This window comes from Cebus imitator, unplaced genomic scaffold (assembly GCF_001604975.1).
Source record: "Cebus imitator isolate Cc_AM_T3 unplaced genomic scaffold, Cebus_imitator-1.0 Scaffold735, whole genome shotgun sequence".
Taxonomy (NCBI): domain Eukaryota; kingdom Metazoa; phylum Chordata; class Mammalia; order Primates; family Cebidae; genus Cebus; species Cebus imitator.
This window is the reverse complement of record NW_016108050.1, coordinates 496,112-511,501: the sequence shown is the minus strand read 5'-3', so window position 1 is coordinate 511,501 and position 15,390 is coordinate 496,112. Positions and strand designations below refer to the sequence as shown.

Below are 15,390 nucleotides of genomic sequence, written 5' to 3'. Positions count from 1 at the left end.
GAAGTACACAGTTATCAAAAATGCCCACACTTCACTTGGCATCTCCAGCACTTTCGGCTTTCTGTGCCTGGTCTGTTTTGGCATCTCCGTTTTCTGCAAGGTTATTCCCTTCCTTGCGAGCATCAGCTTTTCCCTTTTTCCCTTTGGGTACCTTCTTTCCCTTGTTTGCAGGGGCCTTTTTAGGCTTGGGCTCTGGCTTTGGAGGAGCAGGTTTATCAGACAACCTCGCGGATCTTCTCTGTGGTTCATCCTTCACCTTGGCCTTATCTCCTTTAGCATCCCCTTCAGCCTTTCTCTCGGGCATGGTGGCGACGGCGGCGGGACGTAGGCGCTGGGCATGGGATACAGCGTCGCATGGGCTTTTGTTGGTCCGGGGGTCGTTCTCGCTTCTTCTTCTTCACACTGCTCCTTTATGGCCATTTTTGTGGTGGTGGTTGCTTTTATGAAGGGATGAATTTTCGAGTGTCTTTATTCCACCATTTTCACTGATGTCACCTACAACACGGTTTTTAATTTCTAAAGTCCCATCGGCCACATGTCTGTAGTCCCAGATACTTGAGAGGCAAAGGAAGAAGGATCCCTTGAGTCCAGGAATTCTGGGCTGTAGTGTGCTATGCTGATTGGGTGTCCGCACTAAGTTCAGCATCAGTATGGTGACCTCCCGGGAACAGGAGACCGCCAGGTTGCCTAAGAAGGGATGTCCCAGCCCAGTTCAGAAATGGAGCAGGTCAGAACTCCCATGCTGATCAGTAATGGGATTGGGCTTGTGAATAGCCACTGCTCTCCAGCCTGGGCAACATAGTGAGTGAGAACGTGTTTCTTAAAAAAAAAAAAAGTCTCAGTGACTGTAGACTAATTAAATATTTAATCATGGGAAATGATTGGGAAAATAAATAAAAAGGGAAACTATAATTCTCTCTCTCTCTCTTTTTTTTTTTTTGCTCTATCGCCCAGGCTGGAGTACCGTGGATCAATCTCTGCTCACTACAACCTCTGCCTCTGGGGTTTAAACAATTCTCCTGCCTCAGCCTCCTGAATAGCTGGGACTACAGGCTAGTGAGAAACTGTAATTCTCATAGAGGCCTTCCCAGAGTAGATGAAGATTTAAAGGCATTTCTGTATTTAGTCTTCTCAAAATTAAGGCTGGGCCCAGTGGCTCACACCAGCACTTTGGGAGGCCAAGGCAGGCAGATCACCTGATATCAGGAGTTCAAGACCAGCCTGGCCAACATGATGAAACTCCCATCTCCACTAAAAATACAAACATTAGCCAGGTGTGGTGGTATGTACCCCTAGTCCCAGCTACTTGGGAGACAGAGGAAGGAGGATTACCTGAGCTTGGGAGGTGGAGGTTGTAGTGAGCCAAGATCACATCATTCCAGCCTGGGCAACAGAGCAAGACCCTGTTGGAAAGAGGAGAGGGAGAGGGAGAGGGAGAAGGGAATAGGAGAGGGAGATCAAAGGGAGGGAGGGAGGAAGGGAAAGGGGGGAGAGGAGGGAAGGGAAGGGAGGGAGGAAGGGGAGAGAAAAGAAAGAGAGAAAGGAAAGAGAGAGAGAAAGGAAAGAAAAGAGAGAGAAAGAGGAGAAAAGGGGAGGGAAGGAAAGAAGGAAGGGAAGGAGGGAAAGGAAAGAAGAGAGAAAGAAAGAGGGAGGGAGGGAGAGAAGGAAGGAAGGAAGGAAAGAAAGGAAGAAAGAAAGGAAAGAAAAGGAGGGAGGGAGGAGGAAGGAAGGAAAGGAAAGGAAGGAGGGAGGGAGAGAGTAAGGGAGGGGAGAGAAGGAGGGAAGGAAGAATGGAAAGAAAGAAGGAGGGAGGGAAACGAAAGAAGGAAGGAAAGAAAGAAAAGAAAGGGAAAGAAGGAGGGAGGGAAATGAGGAAAAGAAAGTGGAAGAAAAATGAAAGAGAAGAGGGGAGAGAGGGAAGAAAGAAGGGAGGGAGGAAAGGAGGGAAGATAGAAAGGGAAAGGAGGAAGGGAAATGAAGGAAAGAAAGAAGGAAAGAAGGAACAAATAAGGAAAGAAGGAAAGAAATAAAAGAAAAGGAGAGGTGGGAAGGAGGGAAGAAAGAAAGTGAAAGAAGGAGGGAGGGGAATGAAGGGAAGAAAGAAAGAATGAAAGAGAGAAAGAAAAAGAGAGGGAGGGAGGGAAGGAAGAAAGGGAAAGAAGGAGAGCGGGTGGGAAATGAAGAAAGAAGAAAGAAAGAAAGAATTTAAAAACCCATAAGGTTAAAGTAAACCCTTTTTCTTCATACAGATTAAACACATGAGTTCAAATTACAGCTTTACTTCTTAATAGCTTGGTGACCTCGGACAAATTATGTGAGCTCTCTGTTCCTCAGTTTCCTCATTTGTAAAATAGGGCAATAATAATATCTACCACATAAGGCTATTGTGAGGATTAAATATGAAGTGCCGATCACAAATACCTGGCAGCCCAATAGATACTCGTTATAATAATTATTACTTTTATAATTTCTGCAAAAGTATGGTGATGATTCTTGGGTTGACCTAAAGGCAGGTTTTCTTTTATTTCTTCCTGTTTCTTTTCTTTTTTTCATTCACTTTAAAGAATTAAAAAGAAAATAGATTCCAGCATTTTGGAATACAAATTTGTGTCAAAATGAATTTATTCTTTTTATTGACATATAAACAAAATGTCATTTGTTTATTCAATAAACATTTATTAAATGCCTAGTAAATTTCAGACATCATGCCCAGCACAGGGATCACAATGACAATAAGATGTGGTGTCTTTCCTCAAGGAGCTGATAGTCCAGGAGACTGACAGGTGGACAGGTGATTACATGCAGTGTAGCAAAGGCTGTGATGTGATACAAGAATACAAGTGGGAGCATGTGATAGGAGTATGGTTTTGACCAGTTCCTCCTTTTAGAGTTATCCCTTTTTCTTTGGCTATAAAGCAAAAGAATTGGTCCTATTTTTTTTTCTTAACTGGGCAAATTAAACCATAAATTTTAACTTTATAAAGATAAGACAAGTGGCCAGGTGCAGTGGCACACACCTGTAATCCTAACACTTTGGAAGGCCGAGGTGTGTGGATTACCTGAGGTCAGGAGTTCGAGACCAGCCTGGTCCACATGGTGAAACCCTGTCTCTACTAAAAATACAAAAATTAACTGGGCATGGAGGCGGGCGCCTGTAATCCCAGCTACTAGGAGGCTGAGGCAGGAGGCAGGAGGATCACTTGAACGTGGGAGGCGGAGGTTGCAGTGGGCTGAGATCCAGCCATTGCTCTCCAGCCAGGGTGACAGAGCAAGACTCCATCTCAANTACTAAAAATACAAAAATTAGCTGGGCATGGTGGCGGGCGCCTATAATCCCAGCTACTCAGGAGGCTGAGGCAGGAGGATCACTTGAACGTGGGAGGCAGAGGTTGCAGTGGGCTGAGATCCAGCCATTGCTCTCCAGTGAGGGTGACAGAGCAAGACTCCATCTCAAAAAAAACAAAACAAAAAAACAAGCAACTTGAATTATGGAGGACACTAGAAACAGTGTTTCCTACAGAGTCAGGGCTTCCTACTAGCATAGTCACTTCTGGGGTTTTTGACCTGAAAGTTCTGTGGCATATTTTTTCTTTGTTTTCCACTTTTTGTTTTTTCTATTTTTCCCCTCTTTCTCTCCTCTGCTTTATCTTCTAGAGACCTAGGTAGTCCCCAGAGGAATAGTGCTTTATGGAGTCTAATGGTGATTTATTGGGTAAAAACAGAAAATGATTTTTTTTACCTGCAAGTTCCATACCAAGAAATGAATATAAGCTTTTCATGCAGTTTCACACGTTGAAAATGCAGGTAATTTTAATTCCTTGCTCTTTTCAGAATTCTCAATCGCAATCCTCTGACAATTGTTGAAGATCCATATTTGTTTAAATTGCCAGCATTAAAATATCTGTAAGTATTACAGTACTCTCATGAGTCATGAAATGATTTATGCTCTTTTTAAGTTTTTCATCAATGATTAAGTATTTTGCATTTAGGCTAAAAAGTCATAATTTAAATTTAACTGAGTTATTGAAAAAAAGTTATTGGCAAAGGAAAGGATTAAGAAAGGATGTATAATGGTCAGGACAGCCAGCAGGGGAAGAGGACAGTGTTGAAGAACCATATAGATTTGGAACATGCAGACACATGGAGGAATATTACTTAACTAAGAAAGGAAGGAGGAATAGGTGTTCATTATTCTAAAAAGGAAGAAAAGAGTAAATAATCAAGATGAGTGAATCCAATATGAAAATGAGAAGTAAGATAATGGTAAAAAAACAAAAAATACACAGCTAACTACAATCACCATGTCAAGTAAGAAGATAAATAAATAAATAAATAAATATAAATAAGTACAAGTTTTACTCTTGAATATCATTAATTTGATGATGCAAATCAACTTAAATTTCTTTAATAAGAGCTCTCTGGAATTCTGCAGCAAATGAACTCTTGAGTTGGCTTGTTTTATCGAAAAGCCAAAATCGAAGTAATCACATGTCCTTGAAATATCTTTTTTAAGTACAGAATTTTTGTATTGGCGTTTATATCACAAATGTTTCGGTTTTCCTCTTCAGAGACATGGGAACAACACGAATCACACTTACAACAGTTAAGAACATCCTCATGATGACTCTTGAATTGGAAAAACTGTAAGTTAGTTTTTTCTTAGATTTATGTTCACTTAATTGGTTCTTTAGGTTTGTTTTAGTATTTTCTTAAGTCAGATTTAGCGAGATATAATTTTGTTATTTTCATATAACAAAATTCACCCTTTTTAAGTGTCCAGTTCGATGAGTTTTGACAAATGTATATTGACATAACCACCACCACATTCCCAATATAAAGCATTTCTGTCACCTCAAAAAGGCCCCTCGTGTCCCTTTGTAGTCAGTCCCCTCCTCCCACCATCAGCCCCTGTTAGCTACTAATCTGATTTCTGTTCCTGTAGTTTTGCCTTTTCCAGAATGTCTTATAAATGAAATCATATAGCATGTAGCCTCTTGTATCTGGCTTCTTTTACTTAGCATAATTTTTTTTTGAGACAGAGTTGCACTCTGTTACCCAGGCTTCAGTGCAGCCGGATGACCTCAGCTCACTGCAACCTCCACCTCCCAGGTTCAAGCAATTCTCGTGCCTCAGCCTCCTTTGTAGCTGGCTGAGATTACAGGCACCTGCCACCATGCCTGGATAATTTTTCATATTTTTAGTAGAGATGAGGTTTCACCATGTTGACCAGGCTGGTTTCGAACTCCTGACCTCCACCTCCTGAGTTCAAACAATTCTCCTGCCTCAGCCCCCCAAGTGGCTGTAGGCACCCGCCACCACATCCAGCTAATTTTTGTATTTTTAGTAGAGATGTGGTTTCACCATATTGGCCAGGCTGGTCCTGAACTTCTGACTTCAAGTGATACACCAACCTTGGCCTCCCAAAGTGCTGGGAGGTGTGAGCCACTATGCCCAGCCCAGCCGATTCTTTTTTTTTTTTTTTTTTTTGTCAAAGCAGGAGTGCAGCTGCACGATCTCAGCTCACTGCAACGACCGCCTCCCAGGTTCAAAGGATTCACCTCCCTCAGCATCCTGAGTAACTGGGATTACGGGTGCCCACCACCACGCCCAGCTAATACTTGTATTTTTAGTGGATACAGGGTCTCAGCTTGCTGGCCAGGCTGGTCTCAAACTCCTGGCCTCACATGATCCACCCACTTTGTCCTCCCAAAGTGCTGGGATTACATGTGTGAGCCACCACACCTGGCCCAGCCCAGCAGATTCTTACATTTCAGTTTTTAAAGAAATGTTTGCCTTTCTACTGCTATATGTGCAGTGGAATCTCATTGTGGTTTTAATTTGCATTTCTTTAATAGCTAGTGATGTTGAATGTCTGTTCATGTGCAAATATCTTCTTTACTAAATTGTTCAAATATATTCCCATATTTTAATTGAATATTAATCTTTTTATTAATGAGGTTTTTCCCTTGTAATCCTATGAGAGATTATTTATTATTGAGTTTTGAGAGTGCTTTATAGATCTAGATACAAGTCCTTTCAAGGACCAGGTGCAGTGGCTCATGCCTATCATCCCAACACATTGGGAGGCTTGGGCAGGAGGATTGCTTGAGGCCAGGTGTTTGAGACCACCTGGGCAATATGGTGAAACCTCGTCTCTACCGAAACTATAAAAACAATCCAGGTATGGTGGTGCATACCTGTGGTCCCAACACTTTGGGATTGCTTGAGCCTGGGAGGTCGAGGCTGCAGTGAGCCATGATCACCACTGCACACCAGCCTGGATCACAGAGTGAGATGCTATATCAACAATTAAATAAGTAAATAAATAAAAAAAAAAAAAAAAAAAAAGGCCCCTTAGATATGTGTTTAGTAAATATCTTCTCTCAGATTGTGGTTTGTCTTTTCATTCTGTTAAAAGTGTTTTCTGGCTGGGCAGAGTGACTCATGCCTGTAATCCCAGCACTTTGGGATGCCAAGGCGGGTGGATCACCGGAGGTCAGGAATTCGAGACCAGCCTGGCCAACGTGGCAAAATCCCATCTCTACTAAAAATACACAAATTAGTGGAGGCGGGCACCTGTAATCCCAGCTACTCAGGAGACTAAGGCACGAGAAATGCTTGAACCTGAGAGGTGGAGGTTGCAGTGAGCCGATCCATTTTGAGTTAATTTGCATATATGATGTGAGGTATCTATTTTTTTTCAATTTTATTTTTTATTTTTAGTAGAAACGAGGTCTCACTATGTTGCCCAAGCTGGTCTCAAACTCCTGGCCTCAAGTGATCCTCCTGCCTCACCCTCCTAGAATGCTGGGATTACAGGCATGAGGCACTGTGCCTGGCCTTCTTTGCAGTTAAAATTATATATACATATACACAAACACACACACAAACACACACACATATCAGCTAGGTGTGGTGGCATACACCTGTAAGTCCCAGCTACTAGGAAGGCTGAGGCAGAAGGATCATTTGAACCCAGATGGTGGAGGTTGCAGTAAGCCAAGATGGCACCACTGCACTCCAGCCTGGGTGACAGAGCATGACCCTATATATATCTGCAGGGCCCTATTGTGAGTTTGTTACACAACTTACTGCAACTTAAATTGTGCCACCTGCCCCCAACACACAATATGGCAAGCTAAATAGAAACTCAGATATGCTACGGCTAGTTGAGGGCATTATACAAGATTAGCGTGGACTGGGCCCTTCATTTAGCACTCTGCCGCATTCATTTTTGTCAGGTCACTTTCTTATCTTCACCACCTTGTCAAACCTGTTTTATTGCTCTAGCCTCATTTTTCTCAGCCTCCTGCAGCATCTTCCATGTCAGCTAGATCCCTTCCTCTCTGGATGATGTCCGCTTCATCAGCCAGCTTTCTCACTTAGTTCTCTAACATAGTGAGGTTCTGTCTGCTTTTTTCTTTACCATTAGTGGATAGAAAAAATCCTCCTATTCTCTGTAACCATTTGTCATCAAGACCCAAAAGACATTGAACTAACTGCCCTATTGGAGTTCATCACTGGAAGTCTTCAGGAGTTTACACATTTATATACAAAGAAAGTAGGCCAGCTCATTTGAGTCTTGGCTCATGTGTAATGATCTTTAATGCGTATTGGAAAGTTACTATTCTCAAGTAAGAATTATCTATACCTCAGGTCATTTACAGTCTCAAAGATTTGTCAGTATACTTTAAAACAGTTCTGGGAACAGTTAAGGAGACTAAACAATCATGAACACTAAATGCAATGTCTGATGTTTGATTGGATTCTGAATTTTTTTAAGCCATGATATGATTGGGACAATTGTGAAAATTTGTATATGGACTACATAGTAGGCAATGATAATATTAAGTTTCATTGGGTGATAATAGTATTCCGGTTATGGAGGAGAATGCCTTGGTTCTTAGGGGCTGCACACTGAATTATTTAGTGGAGAAGTCTCATTATATCTGCAACTAACTCTCAGATGGTTTGTCCAGAAAAATGTGTAGACATACATATATGGAAAGCAAATGTGGCAAAGTATTAGCAACTGTTGGGGTTAGGTGGGAAATTTTTTAAAAAGCAAGAAAAAAGCAACTGTTGATTCCAGATGGAAGTTATACAGGTGTTCATTATACCATTTGAAAATGTTTCCCAGCCATCCTAAGGCTTAAAGGAAAATGTTTAAAATAAGAAGTTGAAAGCACAAAAATAATAACAAAAACTTTGGGTTCATGCCTGTAATCCCAGCTCTTTGGGAGGCCAAGGAGACAGGGTTGCTTGAGCTAAGGAGTTCAAGACCAGCCTGGGCAACATGGTGAAACCCCATCTCTACAAGAAATACAAAAATTAGCCAGGCATGGTGGCACACACCTGTAGCTCTAGCTACTCAGGAGGCTCAGGTGGGATGATCACTTGAGCCCAGGAGGCAGAGGCTGCAGTGAGCTGAGATTGCACCGCTGCACTCAGCCTGTGTAACAGAGCGAAACCGTGCCTCAGAACAAACAAAAGAAACACCTTTGTGTCAGAGTTAAGGTTGCTATATAAGTCAAATGCAAGGTTATGGTTCTGGGTCCATTCTTTCTATATGAAGATCAAAGGCTTCCACTGGACCCAAAGGAACACTACTAGTCACTAGTGGTTATTTCTGTATAGGTTTGAAAGCTGTGTCAGGCCAACTTACTGGATGCAGTTTTGTTGTTGTTGTTGTTGTTGTTGTTGTTGTTGTTGTTTTTGAGACGGAGTTTCGCTCTTGTTACCCAGGCTGGAGTGCAATGGCGCGATCTCGGCTCACCGCAACCTCCGCCTCCTGGGTTCAGGCAATTCTCCTGCCTCAGCCTCCTGAGTAGCTGGGATTACAGGCACACACCACCATGCCCAGCTAATTTTTTTTTGTATTTTTAGTAGAGACGGGGTTTCATCATGTTGACCAGGATGGTCTCGATCTCTTGACCTCGTGATCCACCCGCCTCGGCCTCCCAAAGTGCTGGGATTACAGGCTTGAGCCACCGCGCCCGGCCTGGATGCAGTTTTAATATAAAACTCTATATGTTTGCTTATACCCATTACTGGAGATAGTTTAAAAAACAAAAACAAAAAAGCAACAACTCTATACGTTGTACTCCCAACTCATAGACTTCATATATCCATGAATCACTCCTCTGTTTTCACAGTTTTAATGAGGTCCTGATAAAGTCATCCTTTTGAAGGACCCAGAAAAGGCCCCCACAGCCTCTGCAACGTAATAATTATAGTAGTTAACATTTGTTGAGCACTCACTGTGTGCCAGGCATTTTTCAGGTATTGATTCATTTAATCCTCAAAACTCATTAGAGGTAGGTACTATTATAATGACAAGGCCAAGGAACAGAGATTAAGCAGTTTGCCCAAATTCACATTATTAGTGGAGCTGGGATTTAAGCCTGGTCTGGCTGTGGAATCTGTATTCTTAATGACCATATTATACTGCTTAAGATTAACCTTGAGATTTACTCTAGATAACAGAGGTTGTTTTTATCTCTCTAAAACTAAGCCATAACAATAATCAATTATCTTGGTATCTCTTTTGCCCAAATTTATATTTTGAAAAAAACTCAAACATACCATAAAGATGAAAGAATAGTACAGAATCCAATCAAAGGTCAGGCACTGCATGTCATGCCTTCGTTTCCTTTAATCTAAAACATTCCGCTACTTTTTGTTATCTTTCATGATACTGGCATTTTTTAAGAGTCAAAGACAGCTGTCTTGTAAATTGTCCCACAATCTGGATTTGTCTGTTTCCTCATGATGAGATTCAAGTTAAGCATTTTAAGGAAGAATACTGCATAGGTGATACATCCTTACTGCCTCATGACCACAGGTGGCCCATAATGCTAAGTTTGATCACTTGATTAAGGTGATCTTCCAGATCTCTCCATTGTCATTATTTTGCTGGGTGCAGTGGCTAACGGTTGTAATCCCAGCACTTTGGAAGGCTGAGGTGGGCAGATCACTTGAGTCCAGGAGTTCTAGACCAGCCTGAGCAACAAGGTAAAACCCTGTCTCCACTAAAAATACAAAAAACAAAAGAAAATTAGCTGGGCGTGGTGGTGCAAGCCTATAATTCCTGCTATTCGGGGGGCTGAATTTGGAGGATCACTTGAGCCCGGTCGAGGCTGCAATGAGCTATGATTTTGCCACTGTATTTCAGCCTGAGTGACAGAGTGAAACCTTGTGTCATAAAAAAAATAAAAAATAATTTTCCCCTTGGTAATTAATAAATAATCTGTGGGGTGGTACTTTGAAATCAGTGAAGATCCTGTTCTCAAGTGTCTTTTTACCCAACTGTGTATCAATAATAATCCTTGTCTGAATCAATTTTTATTACATTGGTGGTGCAAAGTGACACTTTTTTAATTTTTGTCATTCCTTCTGCATTTACTAGCTGGCATTATTTCATTAAAGAAGAACACCCCCTCTTTCTTTTTGAATATCATTCTTCATGGATTCTTCTTTATATTAATTATGTTGTAACTTATTATTGCTGTTATTCTTTTGAATGCTCAAATGTCCATCCAGATTTGGCCCATGAAATCTCTGTTATTATTTTTTACCCCACAATGCATGTTAAACTAAGCTGTTTTTAATGCCCAGAGAATGTCTAATATTTCCCACTCCCAACAGGAATTGAGAAAGGGACTACAGAAGTTGGGGGCTTATTCTGACTCTTCTTAGAAGTCTACCTTCTTCCTGCGTACTTTCAGCCCAAAGTGAAACTTTTGAGTTGGGAAGAGATACTTCTGAATTAAACTACTGATCAGTGTCACCCAATTCTAATCCCAACCATGTTTATTCTAGGCATACCATACTCACTGCCATGCTTACCCTTCTGTTGTGCACCTCTGTCCTCCTTCCTGTGGCCTTCTGGTTCCTACCCAACTATTCAGTCCATAGGCCTCAATAACACCTTTTTGCCCAGCCCTATGGTAGCGTTGGTCTGCCTCCTTTACCTACTCAAGAATCCCCTTCACCATGAATTTATTGTTCTGTGTTTTTATCTATAGGATCTTACCTAGCCATATGGCCTGCTGCCTCTGCCAATTTAAAAATAGCATTGAGGTTGTCTGCAAGACAGTCAAGCTGCATTGCAACAGTGCATGTCTGACAAACACCACACATTGTCTTGAAGAAGCATCTATAGGGAATCCCGAAGGGGCGTTCATGAAGGTGTTACAAGCCCGGAAGAAGCACACGAGCACTGAGCTGACTATTGAGCCGGAGACGTCCTCAGAGAGCAACGGCATCAACTTGTTAGGCTTTGGGAGTGAGCAGCTAGACATCAATGATGAAAGTGATGTTATCAGTGCACTAAATTATATCTTGCCTTATTTCTCAGCGGGAAATCTAGAAGATGTGGAGGCAATGTTGTTACCGTTCATTAAACTGCTTTTTTCAGATTCACAAGATGGCGACAAGTCCCTGGGTATTTTGAAAAACAATGCAAAGAGCCCCTCTCTTCAACCTGCATCCAACAACTCAACTTACGAAAATAAATTGAGAAAGCTGTATTCTCTGGAAAATGTGATAGATGCAGAAATTCAAGAAAAAATCGATGAGGTTAAAAGGGAAGAAAAAAATGCCATGCTTGCCAGTGTTTTAGGTCCCAAATTTAAACGGCAAATTTTCTGGACAAAATTAAAAACTGCCCAACCACAGGAAAACAGCCTGGCAAAGATTCAAAGTGTAGGAAAAAGCCTGCAGAGAGCAAACAGAGTCCTCATGGACCCAAGGAGCTTCCAGAAAAGGCACTTCAAAGAGGGGGGAAAGCAGAGCATCAGGAGGGGACAGAGTACCCAGGCATTTGTGGAAAACACTGCCAAAGGAAAAAGGCTTGGGAGTGCAGCCCCAAGGGAGCTGGAACAGCCTCACGTGGTGCAGAGGCCCGAGAAGTTAGTGGGAAACACCATCTACACCAAGCCTTTGTTCACCCAAGAGCATAAGACAGCGGTCTCCTCTTTGCTGAAACCCTTCTCCATGGGCGGGCCTTCTGCCTTCACCCCTGGAAAAGCCCAGCGTGAGGTCAGAAATCTAGAGAAAGACTTAACCTACGCCATTTTCATTTTAGAAAATGCAAAGGCTAGAGTTAAAAATATGAAGGCTGCTAAACCAACCACAAATTCCAGAAAAAAATACCACTTTCATAAAACTAGCTCCCATGTGGTCCACAGAACACCCAAGGCCAAAAAGAGTCGAAAGTTCAGAAAGAAAAGTTCTCTCAACAGACTGATGCTGGCGAAGAAGCCTCTGTTCTCTGCAGCAAAGAGCCTTATAAATTCCCCTTCAGAAGGGGCTTTTTTATCTTTAGGAGACAATATTCAACAAAATTCTTTTCTGGAGGTATTTGCTCCTTCAGAACGTTTTATTGAAAACACCACTGCAGGAAATGCCTTTGATGAAAAAATTTTTATGGGAAACACTGCTATGCCAGAAGGCACCATCTCTGAAAACACAACCTACAAAAATCCTCCTGAGGCAGATTCTGCTGGGACTGCGTTCAACTTAGAGCCAACTGTTAAACAAACCAATGGAGCACAATGGGAATACAATGACCTGGGCACTGACCTGTTCCCCAAGCCCAAAAACTTCAATTACCCATTGCTCTCGTCCCTAGGTGATCAGTTTGAAATTCAGCTAAACCAGCAGCTACGGTCCCTCATCCCTGACAACAATGTGAGAAGGCTCATATCTCATGTTCTCCGGACCTTGAAGATGGACTGCTCTGAGACCCAAGTGCAATTAGCCTGTGCTAAGCTCCTCTCCGGGACAGGCCTCCTGATGAAACTTCTCAGTGAACAGCAAGAAGAAAAGGTGTCCAAGGCAGAATGGGATACGGACCAGTGGAAAACTGAGAACTATATCAATGAGAGCACGGAAGCCCAGAGTGAACAGAAACAGCAGGAGTCAAGTGAGGTGAGGACCACACAGAAAGGTGGGACCCGGACTTTCCCATCATTTAGCATATGTCAGGAAAGTGCCAACACAAGAGAACCTAGGACTTGTGGGCCATAGCTTGTCTTGGCCATGTAACTTTGGCCAGATGGCTCATGCCTGTAATCCCAGCACTTTGGGAGGCTAAGGTGGGTGGATCACTTGAGGTCAGGAGTTTGAGACCAGCTTGGCAACATAGTGAAACCCTGTCTCCACAAAAAAACACAAAAATTAGCTAGGTGTGGTGACATGCCTGTAGTCCCAGCTACTCAGGAGGCCAGCTAAGGTGGGAGGATCACCTGAGCCCAGGGAGGTCAAGTCTGCAGGGAACCATGATGGTACTGCTGTACTCCAGCCTGAGCAACAGAGTGGGATCCTGTCTCAAAAAAATTGAAAAGAACCTGTAAGCTACTCACTTGGAGTACTGGGGTTTTTAATAGTTAGCTTTCATCCTATCTCTGTGTTTTTTTTTTAAAAATTGTTCTTTCCTTTTTTTTTTCTTAAGCTCACTAAAGTTGTTCCAGGATATGGCTACAGCAAATTCATCTTGGCAATATCTGTGTCTGTAACTGTGACAATGTTCATCCTAATTTTCTGTGTCATTGCGGTAAGGACAATAATTAATTCAGGTTTTCAGAATGCAATCCTGTCTTTGTATAAATTCAGAACCCACAAACTGAAAATCAAAGCCACTTTCCCACCTACTACTACTTGACATTCTCCTTCAGTTGTTTAAGGCTGAGGTATGCTTTGTTCTTTTACTATAATTCATATTCCAGGATTTTTAAAGGATCGTCACTTCCAGGAGATTTCTGTCAATTGAAATTAAGTTAATTCCACTGGACTATTTTAAGAAATTAAGTTGATATAATAGCAAAATTTCTCCCACCCAAAACTATGTCAACAATTGAATGTACTCTGCCACTAATTTATTTCCTTGTTGTTGAAATGAAGAGAAAAGTATAATCTCCACCCTCACAGAGCTGTGATCACCCTGGAGAGGAAGGACAAGGCAAAAGAGAGAAGTCTCGTCTTGTAGACTTACTAGACTCACATATTGTCTTCCTTCTCCAGTGTGTAGGACGTTGTCTAAATAGGTCCAGTTAAAGCACTACAGGGTAGCCATCTTTTTAAAAAGTAGTTGGCCACTTATTTAAGTTCACAGGGGAGGGGGAATGTCTCATACTCCAGCCCTCCTGAGCCCAGGCCCTCTGTGATATGTGTCACCATTTCTCGGACACCATATGAGACATTCCTCCTCGGATTAGGGATGCTCAATCTGCATTACAGATCTAAAGCCTACATCTGGCTACTCTGGGGCGAGTCCTGTTTATAGCACCCATTCCCAGAGCTTGCCTCTGTTTGCCTTTTGTTTGATTACATGATGTGTTACTTTTCCCAACAGGCCAGTGCTAGCATATTGGAAGAGTGAGATAATAAGCTGGCAACCTTGACGCTGTGCTGCCAATCCAACTTTATTTCCCTCACTCACCATTTCCATTATTGTGGCAGCCCTCCATTCCAGCCAGAGCAGCCCCTCACCATACCCTGGTCACACCCTGCCCGTTTCTGCTTTCATCTGTGCCTTTGTCCATCTAAAATGCCCTTATTTCACTCTGCCTGAGGGAATCCTATGAATCTCTCAAAAGCCATCTCAAGTTCCTCTTTCTTCTTTACACCTTCCCTGAATACTCCAGCCCTTCTGAGCCTACTCCCTTTGTGAGATTTGTCACCATTTCATAGACACCATATGAGAGACTTTGGAGGCTGAAGTGTGAGGATTGTTTGAGCCTGGGAGATCGAGGATGCAGTGAGCTGAGGTCATACCACTGCATTCTTGCCTGGGCAACAGAGCAAGACCCTGTCTCAAAAATAGCCACCACCAAAAACTGTCTTGGGATTTGAATAGGATCATGTTAAATTTGCAGATTAATTTGAGAATTAACATCTGTACAACATTCTAGGAATGTGATATCTCTTGTCATGTGTTCATTTTTTTGAATGTCTTTCAGAAGAGTCTATTTCCATCATATAGATCTTACACATCTTTTGTTAGATAAAAGATCTTTGTGTTTTTGTTCCTAAATACTTCATACATTTTTATTGCCATTGTAAATGGGATCTTTCTTCCATTTTCTAATTAGTTATTGGTAGTACATGGGAAAAGTATTTGAGGTAGCCATCTTTTAAAAAAAAATTTTTGTATGCTGATCTCTTGATTTTGTATATAGCCACCGTATTGAATTCTTATATTACTTTCAGTAAAATGTTGGTTGATTCTCTTAGGCTTCTTTGGCTGTCTAATATTTATCATCTCATATGCAAATAATGATAGTTTTGTCTCTTTCTTTCCAATAGTTATACGCTACTTTCTTCCCTCCCTCCCTTCCCTTCCTTCCCTTCCTCCCTTCCTCCCTTCCTTCCCCCTCCCCCTCTCCC

The 15,390-nt window shown here is 42.0% G+C and overlaps 2 protein-coding genes and 1 long non-coding RNA gene across 3 annotated transcripts in view; 1 reads left to right on the top strand and 2 right to left on the bottom strand.

Annotated features, from left to right (window-relative positions):
* Positions 1-12,503, bottom strand: part of LOC119469606 — a 23,302-nt gene extending 10,799 nt beyond the window's left edge. Inside the window, exons 1-2 of the long non-coding RNA XR_005198445.1 lie at positions 12,439-12,503; positions 7,490-7,495 (exon numbers count right to left, since the gene is read on the bottom strand). This is a non-coding gene — a long non-coding RNA (uncharacterized LOC119469606). The remainder of the gene's footprint in view (positions 1-7,489; positions 7,496-12,438) is intronic.
* The window catches only part of LOC108296725 (leucine-rich repeat-containing protein 37A3-like), a 43,790-nt gene extending 29,381 nt beyond the window's left edge, over positions 1-14,409 (top strand). The window contains exons 6-10 of the mRNA XM_037735154.1: positions 3,832-3,903; positions 4,569-4,643; positions 11,028-11,438; positions 11,688-12,933; positions 13,457-14,409. Of these exons, the coding sequence (XP_037591082.1) occupies positions 3,832-3,903; positions 4,569-4,643; positions 11,028-11,438; positions 11,688-12,933; positions 13,457-13,666 (2,014 nt within the window). The 3' untranslated portion in view covers positions 13,667-14,409. The remainder of the gene's footprint in view (positions 1-3,831; positions 3,904-4,568; positions 4,644-11,027; positions 11,439-11,687; positions 12,934-13,456) is intronic.
* On the bottom strand, positions 22-790 carry LOC108296727 (non-histone chromosomal protein HMG-17-like). Its single transcript, XM_037735153.1, has one exon. The coding sequence runs from the start codon at positions 302-304 to the stop codon at positions 32-34; it is 273 nt and encodes a 90-aa protein (XP_037591081.1). The 5' UTR covers positions 305-790; the 3' UTR covers positions 22-31.
* Positions 14,410-15,390: the final 981 nt, after the last annotated feature.

What these genes read in the sequence shown, in the direction of transcription:
- LOC108296727 (XM_037735153.1), bottom strand. Translation starts at nt 304, where the DNA reads ATGCCCGAGAGAAAGGCTGAAGGGGATGCTAAAGGAGATAAGGCCAAG.